This window comes from Rhinoraja longicauda, chromosome 3, assembly GCF_053455715.1.
Source record: "Rhinoraja longicauda isolate Sanriku21f chromosome 3, sRhiLon1.1, whole genome shotgun sequence".
Taxonomy (NCBI): domain Eukaryota; kingdom Metazoa; phylum Chordata; class Chondrichthyes; order Rajiformes; family Arhynchobatidae; genus Rhinoraja; species Rhinoraja longicauda.
Window position 1 is genome coordinate 39241765 of NC_135955.1, and position 12797 is coordinate 39254561.

The following is a 12797-nucleotide window of genomic DNA, read 5'->3' on the forward strand; positions in this document are numbered from 1 at the left end:
GTACAATCATTATTCTGATAACAATCCCAATGCTTTCTTGGTTGGTCTCATAAACTTGAATTTATGTAAAACTCTGCTTCCCTTCTCCACAGTTACATCAGGTCCTATTCACCTGCACTACTTCCAGATATTACCATCATTTAAAAGAATCTCTATTTTGTTTTGAGGGGCAAGATTATAGAGGGTTTTCCTAAAGAGTGGGATTAAGATCATGTTGTCCTACAATTGGTCCCCCCAGTAGTGTTTCACTGCTATGTGTAAGAAGGAACTGCAGATGTTGGTTTAAACCAAAGATAGACACGAAAAGCTGGAGTAACTCAGTGGGGCAGGCAGCATCTCTGGAGAGAAGGAATGGGTGATGTTTCGGGTCGAGACCCTTCTTCAGACTGGTTAGGGATAAGGGAAACGATATAGAACAATGAATGAAAGATATGCGAAAAAGTAACGATGATAAAGGAAACAGGCCATTGTTAGCTGTTTGTAGGGTGAAAATAAGAAGCTAGTGCAACTTGGGTGTGGGGGGGGGGGGTATAGAGAGGGAATGCCGGGGCTACCTGAAGTGAGAGAAATCATTATTCTCATCCCTCTCAATCCCTGATTGAAAAGATGATACACAGGATTCACAATCATATGGATTTGGAACTGGCTTACTGAAAGAAGACAGAGGGTGGTGATGGAAGAACAATACTCAGGCTGGAGGTCTGTAACTGATGGATTTCTGCAGGGGCCTGTGCTGGGATTGTTGTTTATGATATATATATATATATATGTATATATAAATGACAGACATAAATGTAAATGTAGATGTCTGAAGAAGGGCCTTGACCCGAAACATCACCCATTCCTTCTGTCCAGAGATGCTACCTAACCCGCTGAGTTACTCCACCATTTTGTGTCTACCTTCGATTTAAACCAGCATCTGCAGTTTTCTTTCCTATAAATGCAGATGGGTTGGTTAGTAAGTTTGCAGATGACACCAAGATTGCTGGAGTCGCAGACGGTGAGGAAGGCTGTTAAAGTATACAGCGGGTTATAAATGAAGTACAGAAATGGACTACAGCAATCTTGGTGTCATCTGCAAACTCACTAACCAACCCATCTACATTTATAGGAAAGAAAACCGCAGATGCTGGTTTAAATGGCAGATGGAATTTAACCTGAAAAGAGGCTGAGGTGTTGCACGTAGCGAGATTGAATGTAAGGGGAAGATATACAATTAAAGGCAATATCCTTAACAGCATTGATGTATAGAGGGATTTTGGGGTCCAAGTCAATACCTCCCTGAAAGTGGCAACACAAGCAGCCAGAGTGGTAAAGTAGGCATATGGTATGCCTGGCTTCATTGGTAGAGACATTATAAGAGTCAGGCAGTCTTGATGCAACTTCATAGGACTTTGGTTTGGCTACATTTGGAGTATTGTGTGTCGTTTTGGGGAGCGGGTGGGTGACCTTTCAGAGGGCAGCAACAGCAGCCTGGTCTGTGGCACCGTGACTGTCCCTGAGTCCCAGCAGGGAAGGGTGAAGTCAGGGAAAGAGCGATAATGATCGGAGACTGAATAGTTAGGGTGTCAGACAACAGAGTTGGTGGCCGCAAATGAAACTCCAGAATAGGGTGTTGCCTCCTGCTTGCTGGGTCAAGGATTTCTCGGAGAAGCTGCAAAACATACTCAAGGGATAGAGTGAGCAGCCAGAAGTTGTTGTGCTAATTGAAAACAACATGGGTAGAAAAAGGCACGAGGTCCTGTGGGGTGAATGTAGGGAGTTAGGAAATAGGTTATAAAGCAATACTTCAAGGGCAGTAATATCTGAATTACTGGCACCAGGACAGAAATAGAAGGGTAAGCTAGATGATTGTATGGCTGAGGAGCTGGTGCAGGCGGTCGGGATTCATTGGAACCTCTCTGGAGCAGCAGTGACCTGTCCAAGAGGGCTGGGACCTCGTGCCTTCATTCTCCGCAGTAAGATTTGCTGGTGCTACTTGGGAATTTTTAAACTAGATTGATGGGGGCGAGTCCAAATGCAGAAAAGAGACAATTGAGAAGTTGGGGGCAAATACTGTAGACAAAGAGGGCATGTTTAGTAGTTAGGTTGGTCAGGAGCACGGCAATGAGAGATAGAGGGTGGGTGGTTTAGACTGCATTTACTGTGTTTCAATGCAAGAGGTTTCACTGGTAAAGCAGATGATCTTAGGACGTGGATTTTGGGAAGTCAAACGAAGTTTTTCACAATGAATGGACAATGGGGAGTGTTGTAGAACAGAGAGACCTAGGAGTGCAAATACATAGCTCTCTGAAAGTGGAGTCATAAGTAGACAGGGTGGAAAAATGGCACTTGGCACACTGGCCTTCATTACTTGGGGCATTGAGTATAGGAGATAATATGTTATGTTGCAGTGGTGCAAAGAATATTGTATACACTTTTGGAGAACTTTCTCTATGAATACAGTCTGACCAGCTTCATGACAGATAAGAGGTTTTACAAGAATGTTGCCAGGACTCGAGGGCCTGAATAACAGGGAAAGGTTGGGCAGGCAAGGACTTTACTCACTGGAGCATTGAAGATTGAGGGGTGACCTTATTGTATTAAAAACGCAAGGAGCATGGATAAGGTAAATGCATATAGCTTTTTTCCCCGGTTAAGGGGAATCAAAAACAAGAGGGCATAGGTATATGGTAAGAGTGGAAGGATTTAAAAGGGAACTGAGGGGCAATCTCTTCAGAGAGAAGTGGTGTATATATGAAATGAACTGCCAGAGAAAGTTTTCTTCAAGCAACAATAACAGCATTTAAGAGAGATTTAGGGGGGGCGCTAGTGTGCATATGATGTAATAGACGTGTTTTGCTAGAGCTCCCCTCCGATAAATCGAGATTAAGGAATAAAAGACTATTTATAGTACAACTCCCACTTTAAGTTGTGTCTACTGCTGTAATAACAGACCGACATAAAATGACAACGCAGAAGTCGTCCAGAAAGCAGCCAGCCGTCAGGAAATTTAATGAAAACCCAGCATCGTCACTGGATGAGGAGCGGCCTAGTGGTGGAGAGCCGGAGCTAATCACACTATCGGCAGAAGGAACTCCTGAAACAGCCATCATTCTTACAGCTATAAATGAAATGAGCAAGAAGATGGATGACCGATTTAATACCCTGGAGGTGTCCCTCCAAGTTACCCAAGCCACTCTGACTGAACATGGAGCACGGATATCTATGGTAGAAGATGCGAGCAGTGACCATGACACTCGACTAATTCAGTTGGAGCAGCAGTGGCTAAGGCTAGAATATGCTAACAAGGCCCTCCAGGATAAAGTTATTGATCTGGAGGCGCGCTCCAGACGCCAGAACATAAAAGTGGTCGGACTACCAGAAAAGATTGAAGGCGGCCGCCCCATGGAGTTCATTGGTAACTTTATTCGGGACTTGTTGGGGGCAGAACATTTCTCGATGCCCATAGAAGTTGATAGGGCGTATAGGCTGGGAGGACAACCGGCTAACGATCTCGCGCGCCCCAGAGTCATGATAGTTAAGATCCACAGCGGCCATCAGAAAGAGCGGATAATGCGACTGTCACAACAACAATACCCGCTGAACTACAATGGGAAGCAAATTCACATTTTTCCTGATCTCCCGGCAGAGATAATGAAACAACGTCGTCTTTTCGAGGTCACGAGGAAGAAGCTCAAAGAGGCAGGCCTGCGAACCGGATATATCTACCCTGCTCGCCTCCGGGTTACCCAGGGTATCGACACGTCGATATTTAGCACCCCGGAGGAGGCCAAACTATTCGCGGATAACCTGCCGCCCAGCCCGGTGACAACGGTGGGCTAATGTCGGCTAACAGACTAACACTGACTAGCTGGTCTCCAGACCAGCTGTTTCAGCCAATCTCAACGTGGGGGCATGGTCACCCTCTTGTCGAGTAAGCTTAAATCCTGAGGATACAAGCTTTTGTCCAAGTGCACTGACTCTCCCATGTCTATCCATGTTTAAGCCGCTGGCCCGGAGTGGACGGCGGGCGTCGGCTAACATGCGAACGAGTTAACTCTGAGCCATGGACATGGTCATTCACACAAAAGGTAGACGTTGGACTCAATAGATTTAACTTTAACTTTGTTTAATGTGCTTAATTCGTTTCAGGAATAGGATGATTTTACAGGATGGGTTCCTGCTAATTTTTCAAAGGGAAACGTTTTTTTTGTTGAACAGATCCGTAATTTTGTTTGTTCATCGGAGGGGATGCCGACTGAATTTGTAGTTAACTAGCTAGCGGTTTCACAATTTAGCCTTTAGCTAGCCTTTGGGCTTAACAGGCTAGATAGTTGAAGTAACCCCCGTTTACAGTATGTTAGGATATTTTCTCTCACTTTGTTTGGGAGAGTGGGGATGGGGGGAGGGAAAGTCCGAGTTTTGTGTGTGTTTTTGTGTTGGTGGTCTTCCTGTTTTTTTGTTTGAGGCAAATTATTATGTCGCTGCTTATGTAATACAATTTACACCTTCTGATGGTACCTGGGGATGATGATGTGCGTGGGAGGGTTACCATGGTGAGCTGGAATGTCCGCGGCATGGGCCACCCAATTAAACGAGCTAAGGTGTTTTCACATCTTAGGTCTTTATCTGCCGACCTTGTGTTCCTCCAAGAAACTCACATTAGAACATTGGGGCAGAGACAGTTGCGCTGCAGATGGGCAGATCAGATATTTCAATCCACATTTTCTAGCAAAGCCCGCGGGGTGGCAATTATGGTTAAGAAAAACATAGATTTCAGACATATTTCTACAGTAAGTGACCCGAATGGTCGATTTCTCATAGTAACTGGGTACCTTTACTCTGTTCATGTAACACTGCTTAACATTTATGGTCCGAATATTGATGATGCAGCTTTCTTTCGCAAAATCTTTGATAAGCTACCTGACCTTTCTAATACGAATGTGATTGTTGCAGGGGACCATAACACAATCCTTGACTGGCACCTGGATAGGTCATCAAATAAAATGTGTAGCCCTTCGAATGCATCCATGGTTTTGAAAAATCTCATCTCCTCCACCAATTTAGTTGACATTTGGAGGATACAGCATCCCACAGACAGAGAATACTCTTTTTTTTCTAAAATGCACAATTCATACTCTCGTATCGATTATTTTTTATTAGACTCGAAACTCATACCTAATGTAATAAATACCAAATATCAAAACATTTTGATCTCAGATCACGCTCCAACCTCAATTATCTTTGACTTTAAGCTGCCTAAACGATGTGCTAAATGGCGACTACGCCTTTCCTTGCTTAATGATGGAACTTTCTGTAAATACATGTCTGAAAAAATTACAGAATATTTGGAGACCAATGACACTTCTGATGTCTCGGACTCCACCTTGTGGGAAGCTTTCAAGGCAGTTATGAGGGGTCATATTATTTCGTATGAAGCGTCTTTAAAGAAATCCAGAGAGAGACGTCTACAAGAAATTGATTCGGAGCTTTCTCCAATGGAGACGTTGTATCGGAGCACAAACAACCCCCAAACGCTGCAAAATATGCTCAGTCTTAAATATGAGTATAACACGATTCTAACAAATCAAGTCAGTGACCAGCTACTGCGACTGAAACAGCGATATTTTGAATTAGGGGACAAACCGCATACATTGTTAGCCCGTCAGCTTAGAGGGCAACAAGCAAGTAGGGCCATACATATAATAAAATCAGGCAAGGGTGTTGCTTTAACCGATCCAAAATTAATAAATGAACGCTTTGAGGAGTATTATCAAGAGCTGTATAAATCCAAAGCTAACGGTGATATCAATGCATGGTTAAAAAAGTTGGACATACCAAAATTAGATAGTGCCTCTTGTGAGGCCTTAAACTCAGAACCCTCCTCTGTAGAAATCAAGGATGCAATTAGGTCGTTGCAAAACGGCAAGAGCCCTGGGCCAGACGGTTTTGGAGTCGAATTTTATAAGAAGTTTGCTGACCAGGTAACTCCGATTCTGCACAGGATGCTCTCCCACTCAATCGAGTTGAAAAAGCTCCCACCGTCATTGTACAATGCTAATATTTCTCTCTTATTGAAACAAGACAGGGATGAAACCAATCCCTCCTCATACCGACCAATTTCTATGCTTAATTTGGATTTCAAGATTTTTACTAAAATAATGGCGACTAGACTAAATAAGTGTATAGAATCCATTATCCATACGGATCAGACCGGGTTCATCCCCAATAGGTTCTCTTTCTTTAATGTTAGAAGAGTAATGAACATTATGTATCACAAATTCGATAGTTCTTCCAAACAAGCCATTCTGTGTTTAGACGCAGAAAAAGCTTTCGATCAGGTTGAGTGGGGATATTTACTCAGAGTGCTGGAAGAGTTTGGTCTTGGAGCCTCTTTTATTTCCTGGGTACGTCTTATATATGCTCATCCCACCGCTTCCATACTCACAAACCAGGATAGGTCACCCCCTTTTGCCCTTCAGAGGGGTACGCGACAGGGCTGCCCCCTCTCGCCGCTCCTCTTTGCGTTAGCCATTGAGCCGCTGGCAATCGGCATAAGAGGGCATGCGCTTATAAAACCGATAATACTGGGTGGGGTGGAAATTAAGATTTCGCTTTATGCGGATGATATTGCCATCTTTGTATCTGACCCTGAACATTCTGTTCCTTACCTATTCCAGCTTATTAATTCCTTTGGCGAGGTCTCAGGTTACACTATAAACTGGCAGAAGAGTGAACTTATATCGATAACAGCAGAATTAGACCCTGTATTCTTAGCCAACATGCAGTTTAAAACAAATCCGGATAGTATAAAATATCTGGGCATTAAAATATCTAAAAACCCCAAGACCCTTTTTAAAATTAACTTTACCGAAAGGTTGAACAAGCTAAAGGAGAACATAGAGAAATGGAGAACGTTGCCTATTTCCTTGATTGGCCGCGTGAACGCAGTAAAGATGGTCTCCCTGCCGAGATTTCTGTATTTATTTCAGAATGTTCCTGTTTTTATCCCCAAATCCTACTTTAAGTTAATCGATTCTATCATTATGCCATTTATTTGGGGATATAAAGCACACAGGATCTCAAAAGCTTATCTTCAAAAAACGAGGGAACATGGGGGACTGGGGTTACCGTGCTTTTTATATTACTATTGGGCGGCCAATGTTAGAGTCATGGTATACTGGCAGTATGCATATGAACGGGGAGTTGGATATGACCTGCCACCTTGGCTGGCGATTGAAAAAAGCTTAACCCCAAAAACTTCTCTCCCTGCTCTCCTTTTTTCATTACCCAGATCTCTCACCTCTCTTAGAGAGGATCACTTCACTCTGTCCAATGCTCAGAGAATATGGCACCAAATTAGGAAAGCTTGTGAGCTTCCGAATACGTCAATGCACGCCCCAATCTGGCATAACCACGCTTTCCCCCCATCATTTACAGACACAGCATTCAAAGAATGGAGCTGTAAAGGGATAGTTACAATAAAAGATCTTTACATAAATAGACACTTTGCATCATTTGATCAGCTACAATCCAAGTTCTCATTGCCCAAAACTCAATTCTTCAGGTACTTACAGCTGAGAAATTATGTTCGACAAAACAATTCGCTTTTTGAGTCCCTGCCCGAAGACGACTTGTTGTCCAAAATTTTGCTGGGTCCCCCGGAAGCAAAGAACCTAATCTCATCGTTTGTAGGTATCTTTTTAAACAAACTAGATAAATCTACTTTAAAAATAAAACAAACCTGGGAAGAAGACCTTAACATTGAAATTGATGACGATGTCTGGAAGGAAGTACTGAAAAGTATAAAATCCTGTTCTATTAATTCTAGGCTACAACTGATTCAATTCAAGGTTATACACAGATTACACTACTCTAAGGTTAAGCTGCATAAAATCTTTCCTGATCTCTCACCTTTGTGTAATAGATGCAAGACCGCTGAGGGTACACTCGCTCACCACTTTTGGACTTGTCCAAAACTTCACAACTTTTGGTGTCTTTTATTTCAATGGTACTCCACTGTTTTAAACGTCACTTTAACTCCGGACCCTGAAACTGCTCTATTCGGGTATTCCACAACGCTTGAGAAGCTAGACCATAATGCTCGCACAATCTTGGTTTATGGTATGGTAATTGCCAACAGATGTATTTTGAAACTATGGAAATCAGACTCTGCTCCTCAGTTTGAGACTTGGTTAAGAGAATTAATGGGCATATTACACGTAGAGAGGTTGAGATATGAATTGTCTGGCAACCCTCAAAAGTTCTTCAACATATGGAACCCAGTGCTGCAGCATATTAAGGACAAGTAAAACTATCCCCTCAATGCCACATGCTTTTGTACCTTCTTTGAATCCAGCAGTGAAAATACTGAAATATTTGACTTGTGAAAATTACCTTGCCTCATGTTTTTGTGCTTTTGTCTTTTTTTGTTACATTGTAGTTATGTTTTTTTTTAAATGTATTTTTATTTATTTATTTGTTTGTTTTTGTTTGTTTGTTTTCATGATTATGTAGGGAAGGGGAGGGATGGGGTTTACTGTTGTTGTTATATACATTGTAATCAATTATAAAATAAAAAAAATTAAGAGAAGAGAGATTTAGACAAGACATGGTTAGTAAGCATTTGGAGGGATATGGGCAAACAAAGACAAATGGCTATTTTAGATAGGTATCATGATTAGCATAGATGAGTTGGGCTAAAGAGCCTGTATCCAAACAGTATTATTCTATGACTAAAACATTGTTGTCAGATTTTGTGTGTCAGAAAATGAAGACATCACTATTTTCCAATGATTCTTTTAATAAGTGTTAATTATTCAAGGTGACTGATGTGCAAATGTTTCAGTTCCATCGCAATACATGTTTAATTAACAAGACATAAAAAATAAGATATTTGTTGGGTGCACTGATTCTCACTTTTTTTTCCAGATTAATTGATTAAAAGAAAACACTTTTGTTTTAATGATACACAATTCTACAATTTCCTTTGGAGCAGAAAAAAAGCTCATCTTTTTTAACTGCCTTGTCATGTCCTCCTGAAATGTTGTCGTTCTTCTGTAGGCAATCTTGCCCAACATTTTTTCACACAGCAAACTTCCACAAACAGCAAATGAATGAACAGTTGAGCAATGTTTTGTTTTTGGTGGATGAAATGTGTTGTCCAGCCCATCTGGGAATCTCCCCTGCACTTCAAGTAACACTGTCGGACTGAATCCGATCTTCCAAGAGGGTTCGGTATCTCATTTGGAAAAAAGCAGCTCCAAAAGCCCAGCTCTGCGCAAAACTGCCCTGTCATGTCAGCCTGGCACACGTGGCCATTCTCTGCAGTGGAACTTGAATTCACAAGCTTCTGACTTGGGGATGAGAGTGCTATCACTGAGTTGGAAGAATCCACTTCTCAATGGGGTGTACTGGGACGGGGATGAGAGGTGTTGACAATGAAAATGCAGATTTTCAGATTTATCTTGGTAAAATAAAATGCAACTTTCAAATAATTGTTCCCCAGTGTTATAATAAAATTATAATTTAATACCTCACAACATATAGTGACGATTTGGAATCGATGTTTTTATCCAATTTTTCATCCTCAAGCAGATCTGGAAGATTGATCGGTGTCAGTTAAGGGGCTTTCTCAAAACTGATTCTGACGAAGAGTGAAGAAAGCAGCGTGAATAGTCTGTTTTGTCACACTGAGTATTGCACAAACTTTAAAATGAAGGAGACTCTAAATTAAACCTTGCAGTAAGTTTAAACAACAAAATGGTGGCGATGCGCTTCTGCAGACTCAAGAACGTAAACATCACTTTTGGCATTTTATCCCTACAACACTTTAGACAACACCAAGTATGGCTTTCATTAAACACTGCAAAAGAAAATCCCTGAGGAGCCACTTGTTCCAGAAATAGATGGTGGAACTGTGTGTGTGTCTTTCTTATCATTTATTCATTTTTCAGGATGAGGGCATAGCTGGCAGCGCCAAGATTTACTGCCCATTCTTAATTGCCTTCAAGAAGGTGGTGATGAGCCACCTTCCTGAGCCAGTGCCATCTTTCTGGTAAAGGTACTCCCCCAGCACTGTTGAATAGGAAGCTCAAGGATTATGGATCCAGCGACAATGAAGGAGCCGTGATTTCTTTCCAAATCAGGATGGTCTGAGACTTCCAAGTGGAGCATACAGATTGTGGTTTTCCTATGTGCCTGTTGCCTTTGTCCTTCTCGTTGGTAGCATTCGCAGATATGGGAAATGCTGTAGGAATAGCCTGGGTGAACAACTCCTGTGCACTTTGTAGATTGTCTACACTGCATTGTTCATTAAAAGAATCGGTTAAGTGGGTCAATCTGCTTTCAAACGATAAAAATCCACCATTCTTCATCCAAGGGAGGACATTTTGAAGTGGATGACAACACCTCTTTCCAAGCTTCGTGCATGGAATCGAGAAAATCAGTGGTCTGGCGTGAGATCCTCTGCCCATGTCCATTGACCCGTGCCCATTGAAACCACTATAAAAGAGCATCCATGTTCAGAGCTTCCAGTCTCCTCTTCACATATCCAAGGATAAATAAGACATTCATCTACTGTTCACAATGCCTCGGCTGCACTTTAACCTATGAAAAAGAACAAAGGGATGGATCACTTCACCAGAGAGCAGCCTTGCATCTGAAACAAGATGTTATTGGCGCTTGATCTGCATGTAGACCACAAATACACTATTAGTGGAAGGTAACCTCCATCATAACAACAGGCTAAACATACAGCACGAAGGCCATTCAGCCATCTTTACTCTTGCAGAAATATTCTAAAGCCCCACAATATTACTTAAGTGGTTCTTGGGGTTTTAGCTCCTTTACTCAATCCATGGATATGATCCAAGCAGTTCTTTGCAGAACATCCTCAGTGCTTGGTTGCCTTAGTGATGAGGACTCAGCATAGGTTCAAGCTGCAGTCTGACACAGCAAGGAATCATAAGTAGAGTTACAACACAAGGAGGAGATAGACAATAGACAATAGACAATAGGTGCAGGAGTAGGCCATTCAGCCCTTCGAGCCAGCACCGCCATTCAATGCGATCATGGCTGATCACTCGCAATCAGTACCCCGTTCCTGCCTTCTCCCCATACCCCCTCACTCCGCTATCCTTAAGAGCTCTATCCAGCTCTCTCTTGAAAGCATCCAACGAACTGGCCTCCACTGCCTTCTGAGGCAGAGAATTCCACACCTTCACCACTCTCTGACTGAAAAAGTTCTTCCTCATCTCCGTTCTAAATGGCCTACCCCTTATTCTTAAACTGTGGCCCCTTGTTCTGGACTCCCCCAACATTGGGAACATGTTTCCTGCCTCTAATGTGTCCAATCCCCTAATTATCTTATATGTTTCAATAAGATCCCCCCTCATCCTTCTAAATTCCAGTGTATTTGTGCCAGTCAAAAAAGGAGCTCCTGAGACTAGTCCCATTCATCCCACCTTCAAACATTGACCTCAGACCACCAGATAGCTCAGTTAGGCAACTTGGACGGCATGGATAGAAGGGTCATGGATAGAAGGGCCATGGACAGAGGGCCTGTTGCCGTGCCCAATTGCTCCATGGCTCTAAAAGTACACATCCAAGTACTTTTTAAATGTGAGGAGTTTCATGCAGCGAAATCGAGATTCCCGCCATCCACCTGCCCTCCACCCCAGTCACTGGATGAAAAATGTTTCATCTTCCCTCTAGTCTACCAATTACTCTAAATCTATGGTACAGTTTGATAACCATTTCCACTGACTAACACCAGTGAGCAGGAAGAAAACTTGCTCAGATATTAAGTGGATCCAGAACTTTTCATACTTTTTATATTTTGTTATGACATAGAATCCATGAGTTTGTGCTGACACTCAGGGCATTCCCTCCCTCACACTTATTTCCCTCAACTTATTTTCTCGCAAACGCACATCAACTTTCAATAAACGTACAAGGTGAAACCTTTAAGTTGCTAATAAATATTAAATTTGCTGTTTAAATGTTACATTAAATAATCAAACATTACAGATAAAGAAGACCAATGGCAGAATCTACATGCATTTACAACAGCAAGGACTGGTTAAGGATAGTCAACATGGGAAATAATGTCTCACGAATTTGAGATTTTTAAAAAGGCGACTGAGAGGGCTAAGGGTAGACATTATGTGCATGGATTTTAGCATGGGGTTTGACAAGGAACTGCTTGATAGGCTGGTCTGGAAGATAAGGTCACACGAGATCCAGGGGAGCTAGCAAACTAGATACAAGATTGGGTTGAAGGTTGGTGACAAAGGGTGGTGGTAGAAGGTTGTTCATGAGACTGGAAGCCTGTGGTGAGTGATGTGCCACAGGGATCAATGCTGGATCCACTGTTGTTCATTATTCATATGAAAGATTTGGATGCAAACGTAGGTGGCACGGTTAGTGAGTTTGCAGATGACAGTGGAATTGGTGGGAGAGTCGACAGTGAAGATGGTTATCCAAGACTGCAACAGAATCTTGATCAACTGAGCCAATGGGCCAAGGAATAGCAGATGGAGTTTAATTCAGATGCATGCAAGGAGTTGCATTTTGGTAGGACAGACTAGGGCAGGAGTTACATAGTATATGGTAGGTCCCTGGGGATTGTTGCAGAACAGAGAACCAAGGTGTTCAGATGCATAGTTACATGAAAGTGGCCACACAGCAGACAGGGTGACATAGAGGTCACAAAATCATAAGGGGCAGAGATAAAGAGAAAGTCACAATCTATTTCCCCACAGTAGAAAAGACTAAAACAAGATGGCATAGGTTTAAGGGAATATGGAAAAGAT

General features: G+C 42.3%; 1 protein-coding gene across 2 annotated transcripts in view; it reads right to left on the minus strand.

The window, feature by feature from the left end:
• Positions 1-8779: 8779 nt before the first annotated feature.
• The window catches only part of mfhas1 (multifunctional ROCO family signaling regulator 1), a 78454-nt gene continuing 74436 nt past the window's right edge, over positions 8780-12797 (minus strand). For both annotated transcript variants that reach the window (XR_013547046.1, XM_078395973.1), the window contains exon 3: positions 8780-10590. Coding sequence is in view for 1 of the 2 variants with exons in the window: in XM_078395973.1 (XP_078252099.1) it covers positions 10586-10590 (5 nt within the window). In the remaining variant the exon portion in view is untranslated. The remainder of the gene's footprint in view (positions 10591-12797) is intronic.